Source organism: Peromyscus maniculatus, chromosome 8 (genome assembly GCF_049852395.1).
Source record: "Peromyscus maniculatus bairdii isolate BWxNUB_F1_BW_parent chromosome 8, HU_Pman_BW_mat_3.1, whole genome shotgun sequence".
In the NCBI taxonomy this organism is placed as follows: domain Eukaryota; kingdom Metazoa; phylum Chordata; class Mammalia; order Rodentia; family Cricetidae; genus Peromyscus; species Peromyscus maniculatus.
This window is the reverse complement of record NC_134859.1, coordinates 95,930,248-95,956,919: the sequence shown is the minus strand read 5'-3', so window position 1 is coordinate 95,956,919 and position 26,672 is coordinate 95,930,248. Positions and strand designations below refer to the sequence as shown.

At 39.7% G+C, this 26,672-nt stretch overlaps 1 protein-coding gene across 11 annotated transcripts in view; it reads right to left on the bottom strand.

Annotated features, from left to right (window-relative positions):
* The window catches only part of Cep112 (centrosomal protein 112), a 432,181-nt gene that overhangs the window by 234,699 nt on the left and 170,810 nt on the right, over positions 1–26,672 (bottom strand). For 10 of the 11 annotated variants that reach the window (XM_076543620.1, XM_076543621.1, XM_042283013.2 and 7 more), the window contains one exon: positions 20,917–21,024. The exons of the other annotated variant lie outside the window; for it this stretch is intronic. In XM_076543620.1, coding sequence (XP_076399735.1) covers positions 20,917–21,024 — 108 coding nt within the window. The remainder of the gene's footprint in view (positions 1–20,916; positions 21,025–26,672) is intronic. 11 annotated transcript variants of the gene reach the window in all.

Sequence of the window (26,672 nt, the reverse complement as noted above, 5' to 3'; positions counted from 1 at the left end):
TTATTACCTCACCCTTAAAATACCTTCATTTAATGGGGAACATTTTATCTAAAACTCCTAATATTCAAGACACTTGTCATATTCAGGAAATCCTTTGCAATCTGTTGACACTAATGTCTGAACACTGAAAAAATTTACATTGAATGCTAGGTATTTCTTCCCCAAGAATTGGGTATTGCGATCAGCAATGGTTGTAAACGGTTAACAGTCAGTACACTTTGCTTTCTGCTTGAATATATATACATGTAAAAAGCAGCAATTAAATCGATCAGTTCCCTTTATGATTTTCCAATAAAAGATCTGAGCTAAATATGCATCTGGATTATTGTATATACAGTTGTCTTTTAGAAATAAAATGATAAATTTCAAAGCTCTATTATCTTTCTGTCAGCTACGGTATACCAACATAAACAGATGTTATGTCTTCCAGAAGGACACCTGCTGTGCCGCAAGCCTGCGCCATGATTTCATAAAAAGCATTCTATTCTCAGGATCCTTTCCCAGTCCACTCCACACTGGAGACTGTGACCTTGGCCAGTCTTAGCCTCTCCCTGCTAGACTGAATGGCAGCCTGAGACCAAGGGCCTGGTTGCCGAAGCTTTGATACTAATCCTCCCAGACTGTGCACAATGGCACCCTACCTGGCCTGCAAACTATAGCCAGCCAGGCTGTCTTTGAAGCAGGTGATGAATAGGGGACTGCAGGAAGCCAGCTTCCCCAGTGAACTCCAGGCCACACAGCTGCTAAGAACAGTCACTTGGATTTTTCTTCAGTTTTGGTGGATTTCGGGGAGGGGGTGCTGTTATTTAGAATATGTTGTGTTATTTTCGGCGTGAGAATCCATCTTCAAAAAAGCTAACAGTAGGAGCCTGCTCCAAATCGATCTTGTTTCCTGCAATGAATCATCAGACTACCTTATCTTAAAGCTATAGCAGTCATTTCTCCAGGAATGCACATAGCACTAAATCTCATAAGCCATTTTCCTATGAAATTCTAAGTTTTCAGTCCCTAATTGCAAATCAAGAATCAAAACATAAATTAAGTTTGTTTTAGATTAGAACATATGTTTAAAAATACTTAAGAGTTGGAAAATCAATAATAAATTTATAATCATTCATAAATATGCTATACTATTTAGAAGAGATGTATGCTAATGCTTGAACATACCCACTTTTATAAGTATGTTACAATATATAAATTATATGGAAAACACGTTTTTTTCATCTGAGGCCAAAGATGTATTTTAGTGGATTCATTTAAAATTTGGGTGTTTGCCACTATATTATTCCAATGTTATCAGTAAAGAGAAAAAATAGTGGGTTTTTTAAATAATATATACTAAGTACATCAAGTACTAAATAAAAGGTTGTTTTTTTATTATTTAGAATAAGTAGATGTTTTATTCTGTGATTCACACAACTATAATACTAATCCCAACTGAAGAGAGAAATTAAAACTGATCATTATTAGAGCCGATTTTCAGCAGCTAACTGTATGAATTATTGAACTGGAGTACCATTAGTTCTTGGACACATTATTATTTCTACTCAGTGTTATAATATCAAATATCATTATAATAAAAATTTAAAACAATCATAATTATTCAAGCACATTCTCCAATGAAGAGAAGTGGAAAGAGACATAGAAAGTTCTACTTGGGTCTGTGAGAACTTTTTAGAAATTGGGAGAATGGGTATGACTTAAAGTTGATAGAAGGCAAAATATTTATAAGTAACTAAATCACCTGGGACTACAAAGGAAGAATTAGAGGATATTTTCCTCCAAAGGACCTATGTCAAGAAGTAGGAGTGAGGCCAGGGTAATAATGTCCAATTGTATACCCTCCCTTTATTTTACAACAGTTTTGCATACAGTGTACTGGGATTATATTCACCCCATTACTCTCTGGTATGCCCCCTTCCTTTGCTTCTGAACGTTGTCTTCTTCCCACCTAGTCCCCAAGTTGCCACATTAGAGAAAATGACATCACTTTCTTCAGCAACCATTTACAGTCATTAGCTCCTTAGGAAGAGATGGGACACATGGCACCTCCTCTATTCGTGATGGGAAGTTCGAAGGCCAGTCCTGTGCATGCAGGTTGCTGAGTATGTGTGGTTGCAATTTATTGGATGCCAGGCCTGTTCCATGGGCAGGGATATACACTTGATACTACAAACCAGGCCCAAAGCCTATGGCTGTGCAGAGCATGAGCCCAAGAAAGGAACACACTGTCATTGTCTCCATTAATGAACACACAGTCAGGCAGCCATCTAAATGTTTAGATACATAGCCTGCTTCAGCTTTTAGCCCGAGACAGAGATGAGCTTTTCTGCAGAGGTAGCAGTTGAAGCAGAGACTTCTATGTTATCAAAGTCCTGAGAACAATGACTGAAGAGCAATGTCCTCAATAAGAAAACTATATCACCCCCACATTCCTACTCCCAAGGCCTGGAACACTTTACAGAAAGGGTGCAAAGAATTCAGGACACAGAGGATAGAGAAGATTGTCATGAAATGCTACCATCCAGGTACAACACTACTGAACTCTTTTGCAATCTAGCAATATGCTCCCACACAACTTCAGTAGCTCGCTAAACTCAGAATTCTGAAGTGTTCTGATAGCCTGTTCAATTATTCTGCATTGGTCAAATGTTTCTTTACTAAAAGAAAAAAAAAGAAAAGCAAAGAAAGAGAGAAATAGTTAATAGAATTTCGCCTGTAAAAATAGATGTTCATCAATTGTCAGTTTAATGTTTTGCCAGTGCCTGGTAAGTCTTCTTAAGGAATAAACCTCCAGGTTAGTGAGTCTTGGCAAATGCAAGAGTTGAGGACTATCTGCTCACTTGCACGCTATGTGGCTAACTTCTTGATGTTAATAAGCTTCTTCTGGGCTCAGCTTAGGTTTCTTCATGATCTGATTCTCCTGTCTTCTCTAGATAAATGGCAGAGTCCACATGAAAAGCCCAGATATTCTGGAAATATTCTGAAATGATATTCACAACCACAAATGGCATCACTTGGTTGTAGATGTAACCAACCGTCTTATTAAATAAGAAATACAGAACCAATGCAAAGAAGAAAGCCAAGAGACCAGAGAGAAAAGCCTTACTGCCTGCTGCAGCTAACCTCTTAAGCCAAGAGACCTCTCCGAAAGGGACCTACTTCCTGTGTGTTTGTCTTTATATAGTCTTTCTGTTCTGCCTTCTCACTGCACATCCTGTTCCCTTCACATACACAAAGGCCTGGACCTCCCCACCTCCCTTGACTTCGAATCTCACTGACCACTTGGTATTCAGCCATGTGGATGCTCTGCATTTTCCACAATCTAACTCCTCATCTTCTTTAGCTCTGTTGCGCTTTGTTGCTCTACCCAAAGTATCCAGGAGTCCAAGATAAGGAAGATATGCAGTTTCCTGTGAGCTGTGCTCCTGAGGAAAGGAGCATGCTAGAGTCTGAAGGCTCACTCTTTACCGTAAACCCAAACACATGACTGCCTCATCACTGCCTGTTTGTACAGCCCTCCAGGTCTTCTATGGTATTGAGATTAAAGGCGTGTGTCTCCAATGCTGGTTGTATCCTTGACCACACAGAGATCTACCTAGCTCTTCTACCAAGTGCTGGGATTAAAGGCGTGCACCACAAACGCCCAGCTCTGCTATGGCTTGCTATTAGCTCTGACCCCCAAGCAACTTTATTTATTAACATACAAATAAAATCACAGTTCAGTACAAATAAAATACTACCATACTTGGTAGAATTGTGTTAGAAACCAAAGCTTTAAGCCAGGCAGCGGTGGCACATGCCTTTAATCTTAGCACTCAGGAAGCAGAGGCAGGTGGAGCTCTGTGAGTTCAAAGCCAGCTTGGTCTACAAAGCAAGTTCCAAGACAGAGAAGGCTGTTACAGAGAAACCCTGTCTTGAGAAACCAAAAAGAAAAAGAAAAAGAAAAAAAGGGTAACCAAAGGTTTGCTAGTCTCCAGTCCTTATGCTCCAAGTGTGCGATAAAGAGTGAGCCTTCAGACTCTAGCATGTTCCTTTCCTCAGGAGCACAGCTCACAGGAAACTGCATATCTTCCTTATCTTGGTCTCCTGGATACTTTGGGTAGAGCAACAAAGTGTAACAGAGCTAAAGAAGATGAGGAGTTAGATTGTGGAAAATGCAGAGCATCCACATGGCTGAATACCGAGTGGTCAGTGAGATTCGAAGTCAAGGGAGGTGGGGAGGTCCAAGCCTTTGTGTATGTAAAGGGAACATGATGTGCAGTGTCAAAGGGGGTTCAAGAGGTCCTCACAAACAGTCCAGAGGGTTTCAGATTTCTAATCTAAAAGGACTGAGGCACAGGTCAGATTAAAGCATGTTTGGACATCTATAAAACAGTGTATCGAGCTGGGCAGTGGTGGCACACGCCTTTAATACCAGCATTCATGAGGCAGAGCCAGGCGGATCTCTGTGAGTTCGAGGCCAGCCTGGTCTACTGAGCAAGATCCAGGAAAGGCACAAAGCTACACAGAGAAACCCATCTCGGAAAAAAAAAAAAAAAAAAAACAATGTATCGAGAAATAAAATGATAGAGCTGGAGTGATGGCTCGGTGGCTAAGAGCTCTTCTTACTCCTCTGAAAGACCAGGGTTCCATTCCCAGCACCCACATGGGTGGCTCACAAGCACTTATATCTCCAGCCTCAAGGGATCCTACACCTTCTCCTGGCTTTTACAGGCACTACCACATTCCCACACATTTAACATGGACACATAACTAAAAATAATTTAAAAATAAGCATTTTTAAATGAAAAAAGAAATAAAAGAACTTAGTGAAAATCAAACAAAAGAAAACAAAAGAAAGAAGAGTCTTCATGATAAAGGGGAAAAGTAAACCTTGAAAACCAGGAACAGTTATGGGGACACTCAACAAGACATGAGTACAGTGAAAGAACTCAAAGTCAGAAGGTAAAAAAGAGAATCAAGTGCAGGTCAAAAATAAACCCATCTTAAAACTAATCTACGGGAGAAACAATAATGAGCAGCATAAGCATGGCTGAAAATCAAATCAGGTCTGCAGATAAAAGGCCTTAGGAAACCATGGTGAAGGTGCAGGAAAGAATAATACAGAGAAAGGAGAAAGAAAATAAGAACTCTATGTAGTGCACGGGTGTGAAAACTGAAAACTTCGTAAAATAAACCAGTATGAAAATGCATGCATCAGAAGTGTGCATTGGTGTGAAAACTGAAAACTTCCCTAAAATAAACCAAGATGAAAATGCACACATCGGAAGTGCACACTGTGAACCCAGAAAAATTACAATTGAGAAAAATGGCTCAGGGTTATCACTAGGTTCAAACATGGATGACTTCAGACCCAAACCAGTCCAAAAAACAATAGGAGTTTCAGATAAAATTTGAGAAACTAAGAGATTACTAGAAAAGCTAAAAGCAATATTTAGTATCAAAAGACAATGAGAAACTATACAAAGCTCTGGGGAAAGACAGGCTAGCCAGAGAGTGTGGTGTCTAGTCAAGCCATCCTTTATAGACACTCAGTGATTTTGGGTCAGCCACTCAGTGACCACACTGTGAGCTCTTGCAAAGCTGTTCAAAGATGAGATCTCATCACACCCAGAACACCCATGAAACTGATTTAAATAAACCCAAACCTATATAACTATAGGAAGGGTAATAGGACAGAATATATATGTTACCAAGCTCAATAAGGGACAATAATGCCATAAGTGACAGACAGAGAGAGCAAAGAAGCCTACACAAGTTGAGTTTTGTAGTAGGGAATAACTAATGTCCTCAAAATATTTAAAGCACTGAAACTTCAATGTGTTATAATCAACATTTCTTAACATTCTAAGAACTCATTTCTTACATGAAGAAATAGCTTTCTAAACTTCAGAAATGCTTCAGTTTCTTTTATTCTCCATCCAAATTCACATAAAATTAAATTTTACATTTTAACAAAACTGGTTAGTATGGCATAGTCTTGTTCTAAAAATCTGTTTTGTCTCTAACCTACTTATCCTTAAATTTATCAACCTCTTAAGAAATTTATGTAGTGACACCATTAACAATAGTCATTTCTGGAGGATCTGAATGAAGTTAGTTCCCATGTCAGGTGACGACAGCTCCTTTTGGAGGAATATTTCCATATGGAGGTGTTGCAAGAGTCTTTAACAAGGGATGCAGCCTCCCTCCAAAGCAATGGCTTCAGAGTCTGTGAACTCACTTAGATATGATACCTAGATGAAAGACTATAATTTTCCACTTTAGTGGGATACTAAAGTATGTTCACCAACTCTGGACTTTGCCCTCATGCTTTGCAAGCCAATTGTTGCTTGCAAATAATCCTCTCATTGGCTCTGTCTCTACTTTCCCCCGGAATACCACATTCTGTCCATTTTCACTAGAGCCCTCTGTGGGAAAAACATCTTTTTTTGCAGGCTTGTCTGATCACCATGACAGTAATCATTTTTGTCTTGCATCTGACACTGAGTGCCCCTTGTGTTGCATGCCATTGTTGACCCCTACCATGCTGCTGGAAGCAGGTAGCCCAATTCCAATGCAACCTGTTCTGTATTTTGCCCCTGGAACACAGAAGAAGCCAAAACAGAGAGAGCTGCTTAATGGTATCAGTGCCCCTGCAAAGAGTGTGGCCCTCTAGTGCCCCCACTAGATATCATCAAGGCCCTCTCCTGGGGCAGGTTTTCTGGGCTAAGGTGTTGATTCTTGCCCAGTGTTTTGCCAGACAATTCAGTACCTCCATCATGGGTGTGGCTGGAAGAGTAGTGAAGTTCACTATTAAAAGTACTGGAAACTACTCTAAATTACCCCATTAAAAATGAGATTATAGTGTGTGTGTGTGTGTGTGTGTGTGTGTGTGTGTGTGTGTGTGTGTGTGTAGTTTTTGTTGTTGTTGTTGTTGTTGTTGTTGTGGTGGTGGTGGTGGTGGTGGTAACTGGAATGAAACCAGAACTTTGGAATGCAGCCCAGACATCCACATTTTTGTACAATAATCCTTTCAAAAAGACAGGAAAAGAAACAACAGGACACATAACAGTCAATAAAATTTTAGAATTTGAAAAAGGGCAAAACCAACAATGGTCTTGGCATATCAGAGGTACAAAACGCCTTCCGGAAAAGAAGGCTTAGAGAACGCCTTTAAAAGCAGCAGAATCTGTCGTGCTGTCCCAGTCTGGGAAACTTGAGGAATTGCAGGGGTCTGAGCAGGGATAAGGTGACTACTGGGAAAGGTGCAGAATTTGAATAAGGAAGTAACAGGACTCCTAACTGATGGCCTGGCTCATCACATGACCAGTCCCACCCTCACCCCGGCACTCTCGAAAGACATAGAATGAGAAAGGTAACAGGCGCAGTTGAGGAGAAAATGGACAGTTTGTGTATTCTGTCTGTCCTCAACACCCAGGTGCCCTTCTAAGGCATGGCATCTAGATGTTGGATGTAAGTGGTAAGTTAGAGGATACACTCTGTGCAAATGTCCAGAAAGGAAGTCTAGTGAGAGCTGGACTCGGGGGAGACCAGACTCTTGTCTCATACCTTATGGGGACATCTATCCAACCAGAAGCCTGGACATATCCAAACTGCTTCCAGTAAGCTATGGAGGTTCTAAGAGAAAGGCACCAAAGATCAGCAGACATGAGGAAAGTTTCTAAAGAGAAAGACAGGAACCCAGATACTCACTAGTGTATATACACCCCTTTAAATGCAGAGACACTTAGGAAGTGCTGGACAGATGGGTAGATGGATACATCTTCAGACATTAGATAACCTCAGGAGAATTCAGCAATGTCCTGTGTGTACGTGAATACTCTGCACTCTTGCAGAGGAGTCGGGAGCCCTTTGTGTTACTGGTGTGTGTGTGTGTGTGTGTGTGTGTGTGTGTGTGTGTGTGTGTGTGTGTTGGGGGCAGATGTTAAGGTGCAGCTCCATCATTTTCTAATCTATATGGTGCTGGGCAGGTTATCAAAACTCTGTGCCTCAGTTTCCTCACTTGTAAAATGGGAGTTCTTAATGATGCTGTTTTATAGAACGAGAAAGAACCCTTAGAAATTCCATGTATACCAACAATTGTTTCAAAGCCCATAGAACATTTTAAAGGAAAAGCTGAAGAAACTCTAGGAGAAATCAAAAGACAGAGATATGGGAAATAGAAACAGTGGGAAAGGTAATAGAGCAGAGAGAGGCAGGTAGATGGACAAGCGACGACAGTGCTGGCTGAAGCCCGTTCCGAGAAGTGAGGGTCTGTGTGGTGACAGGGAAGAGGCCCTGTGGAGGGCATGTCACTGAGAAAGTGAGGGTCCCAAGCCCTCCCAGAGGGCAGAAGAGGGTCACGTCTAGAGGACTGAGAACTGAGTGCCAGGGGATAATCACGTTCTAAGCAATGTGGACTCATTCTGGGAGAGCTACCCTAGTTCCGGGAGAGAAAACTGTTTGATTTAGATATATTTGTCACTTCAAAAGATTGCTCTTGTGTGTGCAGCCAAGTAGGGGCTCAACTCTTCTTAGTGGTCTGAACTTTCCCGTCTGCCTTTGTCTGCGAGCACCTATCTTTCTTTTCAAACTAAGGGAAAAGAGTGTTCAATTTACCACCTCCTTCCCTCCCTCCTCCCCGAGTTCCCGGTCCCATTTGTCTCCCTTTCCCATCCTGCTTCTTCACTCTCCCCCTCCTTTACCTTTGAGCCGTCGCACTGCTATATCTATTTCTGTCTCTCCTTTTCCTTTTCCTTTCTATCAACAGAAGTCCTATGTTTGTCTAATAATTGGCGCACATGCATGTGCCAGAGGATAACTTGAAGGGGTCTGTTCTCTCCTTCTACCATCTGGGTCCTGGGGATTGAACTCAGGGAGCTAGCCTTGGTGGCAACTGCTGAGCTAGCTTGACAACTCTGTCTACATTTTTTTAAATGACAAATTAAAGCAGTTCAACCATTGTGGGTTCTATCAAAAATTGATCATCACACTAATAGTTCAAGGAATAGTTTGCTTTAAGACATCAGTCATTAAAGACAGGGGTTTTTCTATAGGGCCTACCAGGCAACATTTCAAAACCATGTCTTGGTCATGAAATTTAGTATTAATTTTATACTCTTAGTAAGGCATGATATAAAGATTCACACTAAGAAACAGATTCCTTATTCTTTCCATTATTGAGACATAGACCTAACATCATCATCTAGTTATATCTCTGAGTAATTTGTATATGCAAATTCCACAATAGAAATGTAAAAATAAGCTATTGTAGTCTCTAGAATTCTAGATATCCAGCTCAAGTAGGATAAAATTTACTGTAACAATGGCATAATTTCCCTAGACCGATCTTATATCCTTACAAAAGGTGTTGGAACCTTTAAAAATCATTATATGATATAAAATGTGCTACTCTATTACATAAGGAAATGACTTCCTTGAAGGTGTCCTTCCTTCAGGACATATACAAGCCTCTCTGTGTCTTTTGGAGTCCTAGTAAAAATACACTGTAGTATAAATATGACAGTATGGTATAACTTTGTGACTAACTGTTGCAAAACTTCCTCCCAGGGAAACTAAGGGATGTCTATACCTTTTCCTCTAGTCCCAACAACGACCTGGGGAACAAGTCCATCCAAGTTCATGCTGAAGAGTCAGTGAGTTTACTGGTCACCTTGTAAGATCCTTATAAGGGTTACTTACCGCTATGTGGGTACCTTCCCCCAAGAGGCTTTACACAAGGGGATGAGGGTTCTCCAAAGCTGTACATAGCTGGGGCTCCCCTCCCTTCGTCTTTTCTGGCCTATGTACTCTACCCTCTCCCAGAGGCCTCGACAATTAAGGCAGAGTTGCAGCAACAGGAGTAAGGGAGCAGCAGGATAGTCAGATGAGGGTTTGTGGCCCTCTCCATCCTTCAGTGAGGGGATGTAAATAGTCAACAAGCCCAGCTTGGAAATCCTTTTGCATGTTGGGCCAGGCTGAACTCTCCAGACAGCAGTCGTTTGGTTCTGAGGATGCTCATGCACAACAACTAAATCTTTATAAAAATAGGCACAAAAGTATTTGCTTTCTAATTAAAAGGCTTGCAAACATGAGGACCTAAGTTCAACATCCAAAACCCACATAAAAAAGCTGGGCACAGAAACACACTTAGAATCCCAGCTCTGGGGAGGCAGTGACAAGTGATTGCTGGAGCTCACTGGCCACCCAGAAGGGCCAAACCAGCAAGTTCCAGGCCAGTGAGAGACTTTGAGGGCTATGCATGAGGCTGATCTTTTTCACATGCATAAAGTGTATGCTAACCTCCACCTACATGAACTTGTACCACCCCAGCCACCCCTACATGCAAAATAGCAAAAGGAAGACAGTATAGCAAGAGTAGAAACACAGCCTATCTGGATGGCCATCAGGCTCCAGGATTCAATGTTTCCTACAACAAAAAGAACCATAAATAAAATCTGTTGAACCACAGTTCAATTTAGCTATGCAAGTTCTACTTAAAAATATAATACTGGTGTTGTAACTGTTACTGGAGATGGTATAGGGCTTGGCAGCATATACAACTTCTACATTCTTTTGCTCTCAGTCAGTTATCAATACCAAGGACAAGTACCTCCTGAAAGCCCTGCCACTCAAGATGCACTGAGAGCCAGAGGCTGGAAGCAAGACAGTGATTACAAAGCAGAGCATTGAAAAGTTTCTCTCTCATACTTAACACTTAACCATCCCCCCCCTTTCTGTTCCCTAGTGCTGATTATTGAAGTCAGGGCATCTTGCATGGCATCTAAGCAGCAAATATCTACAACCGAGCCCCACCCTAGCTCCTCACCAAACACTTCAAAATATTTGCAGGCCAGGGGTAATGATCACCAAAAATTACCCTGCACTATTAAAGCTTGCTGAAAAATAGCTATTATTTCTCTATGTCAGATCTCAGTAGAAATTCAGGAAGGATTTTCTGTTTCAATGATGCTCAACTCAAGTGGAATGATAAACAAAATTAGTTAAGAATTCACCTTTCTAGGTGGAGTTCAATTTTGGGATGGGAACCATGTCTTAACTTTATATTCCCGTTAACTTTATTTAAGTCTGTCTCTCTGAAGCAATTCAGTTCTAGATGAAGTGTGGATTGGCCTAATCAAACATATCACTGTTTTGGAAGAATATTAACTAGGGTAACCATCCAAGTTTGTCAGCCAGTGTTGAATTGAGAAAAATAAGACTAGTCAAAGTTTAGAAACTCCTCCTTCACCTGCAGTGCTTCCCAATTCCTCGTCATTTTAAATATTGGAATAATGTGGGATCCAGGAACAAACAAAAAATGAAAGCAGGGTTAGCAAAGTGTTTGTACAAGCATGAGAACCTGAGCTCCATTCATAGAACATGTAAACAAAAGCCAGGACAGTGTCACATGACTGTAATGATAGTGCTGGAGTGGAGGACATGAGACAGATGGATCCACAGTGTTCACTGGCCAGTCAAGCAGGACTAATAGGGGAGCCTCAGGCCAGTGAGAATCCCTGTAATAAAGAAGGAACAGCATCTGAAATTGACTTCTGACCTACACATGCATGCATGTACACATCACACACACACACACACACACACACACACACACACACACACACACACGCGTCAGAAGAAGGCTACTTCACTTTTCTCAGCATCAAACTGATTTGTCCATTCTGGGATCCATGCCCATACAGTGTTTGAATGGCTAGGTAGTCTTTTGGCTGCCCAAGCTGAGTCCTCACCACTCACTGGGTCTGTCCACTCTCTTGTAAAATAAAGATGTTGCTCTCACAAGTGCCCCATCACTCTCTGCACATCAATTTTTCATTCTTTTGAATATTCTCACTTATAAATATGTCTAGAATTTTTAAAATATTTCATTTTTAAAATCTTTCCCTTGACCCTAGAAGACCTATAGCTATCACCTCACTTCTCTGTTCTATGTTCAGTCCTCAAAAGGACTGCTCACAGCCTATTCTCTCTCCACCCACACTATCTAGGCTTTGTTCTCACAATCTACTAGAACTGGACCAGTTGGCTAAAGATCTGCTTGCCAAATTCAATAGGTCTCGGTTTCCACCTAATGCCCCCTCTTGGCAAGGCCTGAAACAAAAGGCAACTCACTTCCCCTTCCTTGAGGAAACACTTGTGAGAGCCCCATGCAATCATATTCTAATTCTCCTACTAACCTCACTGGCTGCTCCTTCTTAGACTCTTCTGTTGCTGTGCCTACCTCTTTCCCATCTCTAACTGTTGTCATGGCCTTGGGTTCAGTCTTGGGACTTCCTGTCTATGGACTCTTATTTCAGTGTCTTTCACAACCACTCATTTAGTTGCTCAGTGGGAAAAATCTAGTCACATCTAAGTTCTATTCCCTAAGCACTGACAAATCCTGCTGTCAAACGGACCCCCAGTATGACTACTTGTCATTGCCCCACCACTTGGTCCCAGGCATGGTGGTTGTGTTGGCTAGTTTCTATGTTAACTTAATTCAGGATAGAATCATTTGGGAAGAAACAATCATTGAGAAAATGTCCTTACCAGATTGGCCTGTTGTAGCTGGAGAGTTTTCTCTCCAGGTGCCGCCAAGCCCTGGCAGTCTGACAGCCCACTTATAAAATAAACACACAGACGCTTATATTATTTAAACTGTTTGGCCTAATGGTTCAGGCTTCTAGCTATTTAGTTCTTACATCTTAAATTAATCCATTTCTATAAATCTATGCCTTGCCACGTGGCTTGTGGCTTACCGGCATCTTCACATGCTGTTTGTCATGGCGGCAGCTGGCAATGTCTTCCTCTGCCTCTCCTCTTCTCTCAATTCTCCTCTCTGTTAGTCCCGCCTATACTTCCTGTCTGGCCACTGGTCAATCAGTGTTTTATTTATTGACCAATCAGAGCAACACATTTGACATACAGACCATCCCACAGCAGCCTGTGGAGCATTTTATTTGTTATCGATTGATGTGGGTGGTGCTGCCCCTGAATAGGAAGTCCTGGGTTCTATAAGAGAACAGGCTGAATAAGCCAATAAGAAGTAAGCCAGTAAGCAGCACATTCCCCCATGGCCTCTGCATCAGTTCCTGCCTCCAGATTCCTGCCCTGTTTGACTTTTTGCCTTGACTTCCCTTAGTGATGGACTGTAGTGTGGAACTATAAGCTGAAATAAACCCTTTCTTCCCCAGGTTGTTTTTGGTCACAGTATTTTATCACAGCAGTAAAAACCCTAAGACAGTGGTCTCTTGCCAGACTACTGATACCATTTTCAAATGCATTTCTCTCCTGCCTCCACTACAGTAGCCACAGAAATATTTGAAAAGCTTAGAAGGCAGATCTTTGTAGTCGGAAGGTTTCTCTGGTCCCTCCTGGCCCATGGTCCCACAGCCACTTATAAAATGATTACTCGGAGGCTTATATTAATTACCAATTGCATGGCATATGGAAGTCTTCTTGCTAGCTAGCTCTTATATCTTAGCCTATTTCTATTAATCTATGTTTTGCCACATGTTGGCTAGCTTACTGGTCTGCTGGCATGTTGTTCCTTGGGCAGCAGGCTGGTGTCTCTTCCCTTCTGCCTTTCATCTTCCTGTCTATCTGCTTATATTTCCTGTCTGCCTCTAAGCTGCCTTACCATAAGACAATACAGCTTTATTTATCAACCAGTCAGAGCAACACATCTTCACAGCATACAGAAATACATCTCACAGCAGATCTTGCTCAAATGCTCCCATGGCTTCTCATCACACCCAAATGTAATCCAAACTTCCCATAGTCTGTAGTATCATTGGATAGGATTTCCCCTCTCTGACTTCATTCCTGCCAACTCTCCCCCAGCTCATTCTACTCCAGGTGCAGACCAATCTATCCCGGTCTCAGGAAGGCTCTTGTGACTGCCTGGAATACAATTCCCTCACCTTGAGCTGTGGAATGGGTTCTTCCTTCACTTCCTTGAGGTACTAAGTCAAGTATCAGTTCATTAGAGTTCTCTGTTGACAACCTATCTAAAAATAACTCTATTTAAAACACCCTCCACTCACGATCAGAATAGCCAGCTTTATAGATCTTGAAAACAATGGCCACTGCCTCATCTTAACTCACATTGAATTTTCAAAGAAAGAAATTCTTATTGCCATATTCTGAGTCTTTGGAACAATGATTAATGCAAAGTATTTGTTCTATAAACATGAATTAATAATGAGAAAACATTGACTCCTGTTCATATTTTAATCCAACAAGACAATAAAAAGAGTGAGTTAACCATATTACTATTCAGGAAGAAATGTTAAATGAGTTACCTCTAAAATGAAACAGTTACATTCTATAGTCTGGTCATTGCCTTCACCCTTGTTCTCTTAATTCCCATTCTTTTTTACTATTCTTTAATCTAGGTAGGAAAAACCTCAGCTACTCCCCTATCCCTTAACAATACACACAAGTAAAAGGAAGACAGAATGTGTTGCCTTTCACAAGGCCTGTGTCTCACACCCAAATACTTGGCCTGTCCTCATGACCAATGCCTATAGCCTCACTACTCGGATCTCTGATTTTGACAACTTAATGACTAGGAACAGAGTTCATATCCCGGAGCCTGTAGGAACAATATGTGCCAGAGGAAAACTATTTGTTATAAATTGTATGTCTGAGGATGTAGTTGAGTGGTGGTGACCTTGCCTAACATACATGAAGCCCTGGGATCCATCCCAGCACTGGAAATAAAAAACAAAAGAAATAAAAAATCAAAAGAAAAAGCTAAACAAAACATTTTTTTTTCAAAAAGCACAAAAGTGAACAAAATACAAAGAATAAAAGGGCAACACATTGTACAGGATGTACAATAAATTATACACATCTAGAAATTACAAGTTATATGAAATTACAGTTTGAAAGATTTTAGGGAGACTCACAAATCCTTGGTGACTAACCACATCTAGGACCTCAATAATGAAGAAACATTTTCTCCTAATAATTTTTAGCCAGCTCGTGCTGGCAACCTCCACAGTAACGCAGCAATCCTATTTAAACTGGCTCTTCTGCCCCTATAATTCTCTAGTCTCAATAAACACACTTGCCCTGCTCACAAAGACACACTCCAGTTGTAAGAAGCCTCATGGGTGGTTAATACAAGAACATCCATGCCACCCCTTCCATCTCTAGTTACAGCAGGGCCCCGTCCCTCTGTTCTCACCAGAAACTCAATCTGTGATGAGGCCTTGCCCACATGTCTATACTTTCTATGACCCAGGCCACTGAATGAATGAAAATCTCTGCCCCCGACTCTCCTTCCTGTCTTCTGTAGAATAAACAGTCTTCTTCAGTGTCTCAACTGGTCTTAACTGAAAACTTCCCATTTGTGTATCGTGCAGAACAGCCAGTTTGTCTCTGGTACTGTGTGTGTTGCCAAGAGGCTTTGTTTCAAATCATTCAAATCATGGCCTTGCTAGAGGATGGCCCCCATGTTGGTTTTCACAATCACAGACAATAAACACTTATTCTTTCTTAAAACTGTGACCACTTGTTTATCTGCTGAATAACATTTCTCTTTAAAGGCTTTGTAGTGTAAAGGGAAGATATAAAATAGAAGATTAAAGAGAGATAAGATAGAATTGCCAAAAACACATTTCCATGGTTCAGGAAATCCTAGCATGCCTTGCTGGCTGTTTGTTTCTGACATGAATGAAGTCCGTGAAAGGACAATTAGAATTGTCTTTCTGTTCCAATGGCTCATACAGGAAAGAAACAGGAAATCCTGATGGAAGCTCGGGCTTTACAGGATATTTGTGAGTATTTATCCTGTGTGTTTGAAGTTTCTCTTCTACATCTGTACACTCTGTGCCTGCATTTGGACCAAGATGTTTGTTCTTTGCTTTTCTCACATAGTTACAGCTCCCAGCAAGATGTTTTCTATTTGGGGCTGGCTCAAAAGCCAAGCCTGGAGAAGGAAACTGAGGCTCAGAGGGCACAAGTCTCTCACTTCCTCTGAATGTCAGTTCCTCCATTATAAAATGTAAGGACTGACTGGGGAAGTGCTTCTGGAACATTGCCACCAAAGAATCTCCCAGCAGTGCAAATGACTCTCCCTGGACCTGAGGCCAGAGCCCTAAGCAGACTGCAAACTGGAAGCTTCTTTGGAATGTCAAATTTCATGTTAAAAACTTGTGAAGACTTTGCATTTTACAAAGCAGGAACATCTATGTTTGCTTTAAAATGGATATTACCACAATAATAAAGCCATATGATTACTGTTAAAAATAATCATGTGAATCAAACACTCCAGGAAGAACATAAGGAACCTCCCACAACCCTATTTGTTAACCCAAGCGGGGAGGGGTTACTCTACCCCAGTGAGAGAAGCATGGGCTCTGGTGGAAATGCTATAATCACAGTGTCTAAATGTTTGTCTTTGGAGAAAAGGAAGACAAAATAGTAGAAAGTGTGCCACACTTTGATTGGTAACTGAGAAAGTAGGTGGAAGTATTACATGAGAAAATGTGAGGCAGATATGTAAGGAAAGAGTCCGCCATGGCACAAGTGTACACCTCTCATGCAGAACCCGAGACCAGACAGCAGAAAATCAAAGACTGTTCAATATGGAAGGAACCTTCACAATGGGATAGCCCCAAATGCACAACATATCCTCACAATCCTCCCAACAGGTACTTGAACATGCTCGACACAGGGAAACATACTTCCTCATAGATTTATAGCTCTCCAATCTAGAGTCACCCTGAAACAATTCCAACTGTATTTGGGTTCCATTTCTGCTCCTGGAAACTCTACAGCAGTGTGTTTAGAGCGGAGATCATGAGAAGCTCAGGTTTTAGTTTTGTTATGTTATCTACTCGGTGTTGAACGACAGCTAGAGTGATACAACTGGACATGCCTTGCCTTCTATACCTAGAAGATGGCGAAATGAATAGGGATGCATGTCTCAGCAGAGCACTGTGAAGATGGCATGCAGATGAACATGAAGACAGAACATGTGGAGAGCAGTGCTTGGCCCAAAAGAGAGCTGTGGCCTCCAGGAAAAATGGAAGATATTCAATTCTCTTCAGTTTTGTCTTTTCTTGGTGAGATAATCTATTACTTTAAATGTTCCCTGTGACATAATTCCAGACCTTGCTATATTCTATGTTGAAGTTTGTCAGTGTCCTGCATATATATATGGCCTGAATTTTTACTGCTTATGTGACAAAAGATGTAGATAGACTAGGGTCATAGCTATTTAAATGTCCTGGTCTACTGTCTTGTGGTACTGGTCACTGTGTTCCTCTGGTCTGATTCTTTCTGTCATCTTTACCCTCACTTATCCTCAAAATTTTGCAGCTAATATTCTAAACCAAAGCAGCATTTTATGTTTAATCCCAGTAAATAATCTACTTAATTTCAGCCCTTTGAAACATCAGAAAATTGAGGGGTTTTATCCTATATATTAACTCCCTCTCTGAATTCTTAACTTCAGGAAACTTGATTCTAAATCACCACTAGTGACTAAAAGACACTTAACTGTCTCAGTTCAGGTTGACATAAATCATTTAAAGATGGTTCTGTAAGCTGTCACTTAACCGAGAAGTTATGTGGGCCTTGTCATACAGCTCATGAAAAGCAGACAGGCTACCTCTACTCCCTTTCCCTAAGTACCCCGGGATACCTGGGTCAAAGAGGGAAAGAATTTGGTTTGGTTGGGTTAGTTTTGGGCATGCTTATGCTGACATGTACAGTTACTCATATGCTTATCATTTCTCAAGATTTATCACAGTAAAAACCTGGAATTTGTGAACTGGCTTCTGGAGAATATTGTTCTAGCCAATAAAATTTTCTGCTAAGAAAATATTTCAAAGCTTTTAATGTTATCATATTGACAAATATCTTCCTAAAATTTATGTTGCATATTCCCCCTACATCTTTCCATCACCCTCTAATTCGAAGTTCCATTTCTTAAAATAATATTGTATACTCCAATTTCAGTGCTATTTTCCCAAGCAGCCTCTCTTACAGCATTAGGATTATGGAAAATATTCTCCACTGCTCAGTAGGCCAACCAGATTCCAGAAGAAACACACATTTCTAAGTTGGTATGTCTCCAAATGACTTTTAGATGCTTTTGTATAATAATCAGAAATTGGCTACACCATTCTTCTATTATGCAATTTTCTTTTAAAAATCTGATTTAAAAAATAATTCCTTTGTACTGAATCTTACAGTTGGAAAATACCATGTTACCCAGATTTTGGTGCCTTTGAAAACAACCCGCTAATGCTCTATCTTCTCTATTCAGGTTTTCAGACTTATTTTTACAATGTGTATATGTATGCATGCGTGTGTGTGTGTGTGTGTGTGTGTGTGTGTGTGTGTGTGTGCGCGCGTGCGCATCTGTGTCTGTGTGTATGTGATTTGAATTTATTTTCTATTTTATTTTTATCTTTATTTATTTATTTATTTATTTTTGTGAACCAATGGGTTTTATTGGGGTTGTTAACAGGAATATGGGCAAGGGATCACTTACAGAAACAGAAGTGACTCAAAGACAGCTGCATTACTAAAGCCCAACCCAGCATGGCTGACAGCTCACAATACCTGGAACCCTGGAGGGTGCTGCACAGTCTGTGGGTACCTCCACAGACTAGAGAGTAGAGCATCTTTCAGGAAACTCAGTTGGTTTGGAATGACCCACAACAGTCCTTCCTAATTATATATGCTTGGGAGGGAGGACACTAGTGAATCTGGTCAGCTTTAGGGACTTCCTGAAGCTATTTTAAGTGGCTTACTTACTGTCTAATGAGCTTTTATCACTTAAAATGCAATATAATATAAATGCTCTGTATTTTTCTATAATTTCTTGGCATTAATAGTTTTAATGTTTTAAGTATATAGGTAATGCACATGCTGATTTGCTAATTTCAAGTAAAATGGGCTACAGGCTACCTCTACTCCCTTCCCCTAAGTACCCCTGGGATACCTGGGTCAAAGAGGGAAAGAACTTGGTTTAGTTGGGTTAGTTTTGGGCATGCTTATGCTGACATGTACAGTTACTCATATGCTTATCATTTCTCAATCGCTCTAGCATAATATGAAAGTCTACATTCATTACACCCCTAACCTACAAGTCTGTATTCATGCCATAGAAATGTGTAGTCATTCAAAAATTTTTTGCTGAATTTATATATCTAACTGCATGATATTAATAAATATTCTTTAATTGTACACAAATGAGATAATCTACAAGGTGTTCTAAAATGTAATTTATTCTTATCAATATAGCTTATAAGTCTGCATGTTTTGACATAGTATTGCATCAGATAGATTTAGTGTGATTTATTTTATTTGCAGCTTTCTATTACTCCAAATAATCCACACACACACATACACATCTTTCATGCACATGTGTAGGTACGTCATAGGGAGGGAGGTCCGCCTCCTCCTCTCTTCCATTTGGTCCAGTCCACTTGTTGTCACTGCTCCTACTACTCTAACACACAGTTTAGCTTGGGACACTGAGCAGGTCATTTCACAACTAGGATTAATAATATAGAATTACAAGAGAGAGTTTTTCAATAAAGAACAGATTTAAGGTCCAAAATGATAAGCTAGATTCTAGAGAAATAACAACAACAAAAAAATGATGTGGGCTAAAAAGACACAATGTCTGATTTAAAAAAAAAAAGCCTTAAGCACAGGTTAGATCTCACAGGGTGGGCATGAGATGCCTGTTCAGAACAAAGTAGGACTGTCAGATTCTAAACAAGAAAAAGTAATTCACTCTCTTTTTAACTATATGTGATTATACCATCCCTATGGAAGTAACTCAGGCAATTATTTTCACTAATATATTAAGATTAAAACAACAACCCTCAGGACACATACTAGATCAGACCTGCTTTTTACTGAATTCAAGTAAACCACTAATTGCTATCAATTAGGAGAGGAAATAAAATCCAACGATCATAAGGGATTAATTAGTTTTGATGTAGTACCTGCTTAATAGAGCTTAAAGTATAATTTTAAAATATTCTTATTTTAAGATTCCAAAGATTTACATATCTTTAGAAATAAATGTATTAACCTGTGTTACAAATCCAATTAATGCTTTTCCAGATGTTAAGGACAAGCAAATTAGGTAAATAAAAAAATTAATAGTAGTTAAATATTCTGGGAGACTTTTAAAAAGGGAAGAAGAACTTTTGGTTTTTAAGATCTAAAATCTTTCCACCATTGGTTCTATTTCCCTGCTCCCCCAGCTTGGGACCTTCTCCCTACACTCTGCCTACCTGGGCTTACTGTCAGTTTTTATCGCCCAGCTTCCTCTCTTCTTGTACCTAGCTGTTCTTTCTCTCTGACTAGAATGCTGTGCCTCACAGACCTCTTGGAAGTTCCCTCCTGGTGTTTTGGAAGACGCTCAGCAGGGATTCAGGCTTCCCTGATCACCCATCTGTCCATGCTGAGAACCAGGCTCCTGCCTTGTGATGGGCAAAGCCTATGGGCATGCTCTTTTTCTCCCCTTGACTCACATTTCTGAATCACTTCAGCTTTTATTCATGTGCTGACTGTCTACCAAGATCTAGAGTGCATCAGCAAAGGGACCCGCCTCCTTGTTAATGCCCAGTGCTGTTCTGAGAGGCTGGCTCATGGCAGGTACCCAGTACTACCTTGTAAATGAATGAGAAAGTTATCCTAGGGCTAGAGGGAGTCAAGAATCATAATGAAGTTTTCAATTAAATATTTAGAATAACAAACTATCAGAATAGGCCTTAGTAGAACATTAAAATTGTTGTATTTGGGTTTCATTATATTATTTTAAATGTTTCAAATATATTTGTGGTTATATTTTTATTTTACAGAGATTTCTGTGATAAGGAGAGATGATTAAAAGAGGAGCATATTCCTATTAAAAATTAACTGGTATCATGAAAGCGAAAGGCTGACCTGCTGTTCATATCTCTGCTTGACATCTTCTAGCTGCCATAGAAACTCCTTGGACTGCTTCTCACGAAGACACTTGGATCTAGTTAGGTCTGCTTCTACCTTTTCCATCTGTGAAGTTAAAACAAATTTTAAAAAACTTGTATTTTGTACCTTAAATTTTGCCCATCCTTTAAAATTCCAGAACTTAAACACCTCAACAATCAGTGATGAAAGTAAGATTGATAAAATAATAAAACATATGACAATTTATTTTAGTATATTTTAATAATTTCAAGAAGGGAATGAAAACTGGTATATATCTGACTATGTTCTAATGTTATAACAATAAAATATACTACATTTATGAAATAAAGAAAAAAAATCTATGTAATCACCATAAGAGTTTAAGGAAAAGCATTAAAAAAAATTCAGTGTTTTTCCATATTTAGCCCAGGTTGGCCTCTAACTCAAGGTCCTCCAGCTTCAGCTCCCATTACTGAGATTATATTATTTCAAGAGCATGTGCTCCTGAAAGTCAACATTTTTTTCATTATTAGAAACTCTATAGACAAATTAGATATAGAGAAAATGTACTGCAACACAATAATGAGATTACTAAGCCCCCAAACTAGTATCATAGTCAACTGTGAAAAGCTGAAGTTAAGAGAATTCATTAGATGAGGAGATCTACTTTAACCCATTTTTCCATAATTCTGGAAGTCCTAGTTAGAGCAAGGGCTTGCTGAGATAAATGAAATCATCACTGATCTTGCAAAGAGAAAACCCTAAAGATATCATTAAAAACTGTCAGAATAACAAATTAATTCAATAAAGTTTCCAAATAAAAAATAGCAGTCTAATACCAGGAGTGTTGTTATATATTACCAAGAAAAGAATTTAAGAAAAGAATCCCAATTATAATACTAGCAAAATCTAATGATTAGGTATAACTTTAAACAAACAGCTAAAGAATTCATGTATCAGAACTATAAAATGCTGATAGAAGAAACCAATGAAGATAATTCAATATAAAAATGTCTTATGCTCTTTGGTTAGAATAATTAATGCTTTTTAAATGTCCACACAAACCAAAGTAATCCACAAATTCAGTGAAGTCCCTATCAAATTCCAGTATTATTTTCACAGAACTGGTATTACAAGCCTAAAATTTGCAAAGGACCATAAAAGATTACTGGCAACCTAAGCAATCTTGAGCAAAAAGAACAAAGCTGACATCAAGATATACATTGAAGCTACAGTAATCAAAATAGTATGACATTGGCATAAAACCAGACACATTGGCCACTGGAATGTGAGTCTAAAAATGAACATGAATCCCTAATCAGTTGATTTTTCCACATGTATGCCAGATCTCACAAATGGGAACTTCTTCAAAAATGGTATTTGGAAAATTGGCTGTCTACCTGAAGAGGGTGGAACTGAATTCTTTTACACAATATACACAAAACTCAAAATGGATGAGGGATTTAAACATTATGCCTGACACTGTAAAACTACAGGAGTAAATATATGGGCAAAGCTTCTTGGTATTAGTCTTAGCAAACATTTTTGGTACAGCAACAAAATGTGCAGTCAACAAAGCAACAACAGACTTGAAAGCAAAAGTTTCTTTACAGCTACTGTGACAATTCAGTGAAGAGACAACTAGATAGTGGATGAAGTATATTTCATAAAGGGTCAACATCAAAACACAGTAGGGGAGCCCAGCCAATTAAAACCAGACAAAGGGCTTGCACAGCCAAATGGCCAACAGATTGATTAAAAGAATGTTCAATATCATCAACTATTAGGTAAATACAAATTAAAATCATAATTGCATCTTATATCCATCAGAACGATTATTACTCAAAAGATAAAGACAGTGCTCAAAAGAAAGCAAAATAAAAGGAATTTCTGAGACTGTTGGTGGAAATGTAAATTAGCACAGCAATTGTAGAAAACACTACAGAGCTTTCTAAACAACTAAAAGCAGAGCTATCATTTGATCTGGCAATCCAATAACTGTGTATATATCCATAGTAATGGAAATTGATATGTTGAAGAGATATTTGCACTCCCGTGTTCATTGTAGTGTCATTCACAGTAGCCAAAATATGCGATCTCTCCAAATATTCACAGACATACATAGAGTTATGTACATGCAAAAAGAATGGCACCTGCCATTTGCAACAATATGGGAAGGGGTGCCATATTAAATGAACTCAGCTAGTGCAGGAAGATAAAGCTGCAGGGTCTCACTTATGTGTAGAATCTGACAAAGTCAAACTCATGGAACAGAGAGGACAGTGGCAAATTCCAGACACCACAGAAAGGGGAAAGAAAAAGGACATGATGTCCAGAACAAAGTTCCAATGACACAAGAGGAGTGAGTTCTAGTGATCTGCTCACCGGGAGGGACTGCAGTCAGTAATGCAGACCTCATGATCATCAAACATCTTACCTTGGAGAAGGGAGGTGATAAAGATTCTAACTCTCCTGTTTGAGCCATCCATGTGATGGAAAGATGTGATATGGTGCACCATCAACCTATCTGATGGTGACTTGTGGATTTAAGAAATAATGAAATCATAGTATTTAGAGACTGTATTCATTTCTTATGAATGAATGAAGAGTAAGTAAACAAAAGGAAAGGAAAGAGAGAGGACAAACGGGATGGCAGACCTGATCCACTTAGTAGTTTTTGAGACAAAACTTCACATAGCACATATTCTTGCTTTACTTCAGTACAAACAGAATATTAAAAGTAATAAATTTTAAAATTGAAAATACATAAAGTTATAAAATAGCATTTAATAATTAGCACTTTATGTACCTAAGCATTATTGTCTGTAATCAGAATAGAAAACAATTAAAACACAAAAATACTTTTAAAATATAAATGTTAAGAAAAAACAAAGCAAATAACAATGGCTAATAAGTAAAAAGAAATATTTTTCATTTAGAATAACACTGACCGAGAATGCCAAACCCCACTCCATCCTTCCTCCACAATTTTAGTAGTATAGGAAGCAATTCTTATAAAGCTTATCTAAAACTAGGGTTCTCAGTTGTCGTAACTACAAAGGATTCTGCTTCACCACACATCATCATTCCAAATTCCATTCCACTTCAAACAAAAACAAAAGGATGCAAGAGCTCCTTTATTGTGTAACTCTGGCTTCAAGGAAACCCAGGAATATAGTCTGGTAGCCCAATCAGGAGCAGGAGCAGGACTGGACGCATTTCTGTGCTCAGTGTGCACAGAAGCAAGAATCAGAAGCAGTGAGCAGCACTGGGATCTTCCTGGTAGGAGCATTGGGCTTACTCCTTGCTACACTTAGAGAAAATCCAGGTACTCAGGGCTTCAAGAGTGCACCATGGGCCTTAATTGTTTCCCAATGTAAGAAAGTTCAAGAGTAAGTGACTAAAGGAGGCCAAAGCTGTCAGGGTCACAGCTGTTGTGTTTCAACTTTGCCCTTGCAGTTGCAAAATGATCTCTTTAGTTCTGAACATCTGGGAAGGGGAGGGCAGAGAGCAAAGGAAAGGGGACAAGGGAAGAAGGTATGAGTTAGCTCAGAGGCCCCTGTTAAGCCAAGGCTTGATGCTCTCTAGCTTCACTGTCAACGTCACTGGACTTGGAATCATCTAAAAGATACACTTCTGGGCATGTGTGTAAAGGAATTATAAGGGAATTAGCTAAGAAGACCCACCCTCAATGTGGGTGAAATCATCTCACAGGCTGGGGTCCAGATTAAATAAACAGTTAAAAGGGGAGAATGCAAGTTGAGCCCAAGCATTAATCTGTCTTTGCTTTCTGAGGACAGAATATGACCAATTGATTTATCCTCCTGCTGCCATGCCTTCAATCATGATGGACTGCACACTCAAACTATAAGCCAAAATAAATCCTTTCTTCTTTGAGTTTCTGCAAGCTTAAGCTCCTGTCAATGGCAACTTAACTGCCCAATTCGCATCTCCTTCCTTGGAACTACATTAAATGTTCACCACTTTCTATAAGAGAAGAGTCTTTAGATGATGTCCTAAATAAGATCAGGGTTCAGGGAGAAGGAAGAACGTGCAGTAGATGAATATGGAGCATTTTCCATCAATTATAGTCACAAAAAGTAACTGGTCTTTCTCCAGTAAAGTGCTGTGTGTGATTACATCACAACTAATATGACATACACAATCTAAGTTGTACAACTTCAAAATTATATACTATGTAATTGAAATATATTTTATTATACTTAATAAATATTTAAAGAAGTGCCAAAAATTATCTTTTAATTATTTTCAGATACATATACATAGATATATAAAAATATAGAAAAACACAGACAGGTCAACAGATACATACAAATGCCAGTAAGTAGAGTGTGGGAGATGGCTCAGTGGTTGAAGTACTTGCTCCTCAAGTATAAAGACCAAAGCTAGCCGGGCGGTGGTGGCGCACGCCTTTAATCCCAGCACTCGGGAGGCAGAGCCAGGTGGATCTCTGTGAGTTCGAGGCCAGCCTGGGCTACCAAGGGAGTTCCAGGAAAGGCGCAAAGCTACACAGAGAAACCCTGTCTTGAAAAAACAAAACAAAACAAAAAAAAAAAAAAAAGACCAAAGCTTATATCCTGAGAACTCAAATAAATGGTGGGGGGATGTAGTAGCCCATCTGTGATTATAGCCTTAAAATACAGAGACAAGAGATCCCCCAAGGAAGCTGGTTAGCAAGACTAGACATATTGGCAAGCTCCAGTTCGATTCACAGAGCCTGCCTGAATGAATAAGGTGGTAGAGCCATTGAGGATGACTTCTGACATCTACCTCAAACCTATGTGTGCGTATGCACACACGAGTGTGCATGCACACACACACTCGTTCATATACATGCAGAAAATGTATACATATCCAAGCATAACATACACCTACATAGATACAATGGCAGAAAGCTGGTTAAACAATTATTTATAGGCCTAGCTAAATAAATAAAAATAAAAGTCCTGTATGAAAAAATCAATTATTTGATTTCATCTGTATTCATCTATGAATGATAATCATGTTTGTTTCTTTACTTGCACAGAGGAACTAAAAACATGCTCTATCACTGAGCTGTATCCCAAGCCCCAGTAATCATTAATTGATATGAGAAAGATGTAGCGGGTAGCTATTCCAGCTTGGTTCTGGAAGTTCCAACCCCCATTGAGACTCTAGCAACTGTCACGCCTACGAGGCGGGGCCAAGGGAGGCGTCTGGAGACCCAAGACCTGAATGGGCAAGCGCTCTCTCTGTTCCTGGACCCTGGACAGTGGAGGTTGACTGAGCAGAGCTCCAGAGAACACCGCTGGATTGCGATACACCTTCCCCAGACCCCTGCAACCTATCTATTCCTTCATTTGTAAGTCATCCACTAAATAAATCTTCCTTTTAACTACATGGAGTGGCCTTTATAATTTTCCCCAATAGAAAGACAATATGCCTTCTGCATATTTTAGTGTGGGGAACGATCAGTATAAAATGGAAGAAAAATAAAAAGTAGAAACAAGTAACTATAAATTACTACCATGTTACAGAATGCCTTAGTTTCTTTTTTCTGTTGTGTGATAAAACACTAACAAAAGCAATGTAAGGGAGACAGGGTTTGTGATGATTTGGATGAGGATAGTCCCCAGAGGCTCCTTTATCTGCATGCTTAGTCACCAGGGAGTGGAGATATTGGGAAAGGATTAGGAGGTGTTGTACCTAGAGTTTTCCTGCTTTGCCCACAGTCAGGACAAATCTCTCTCAAC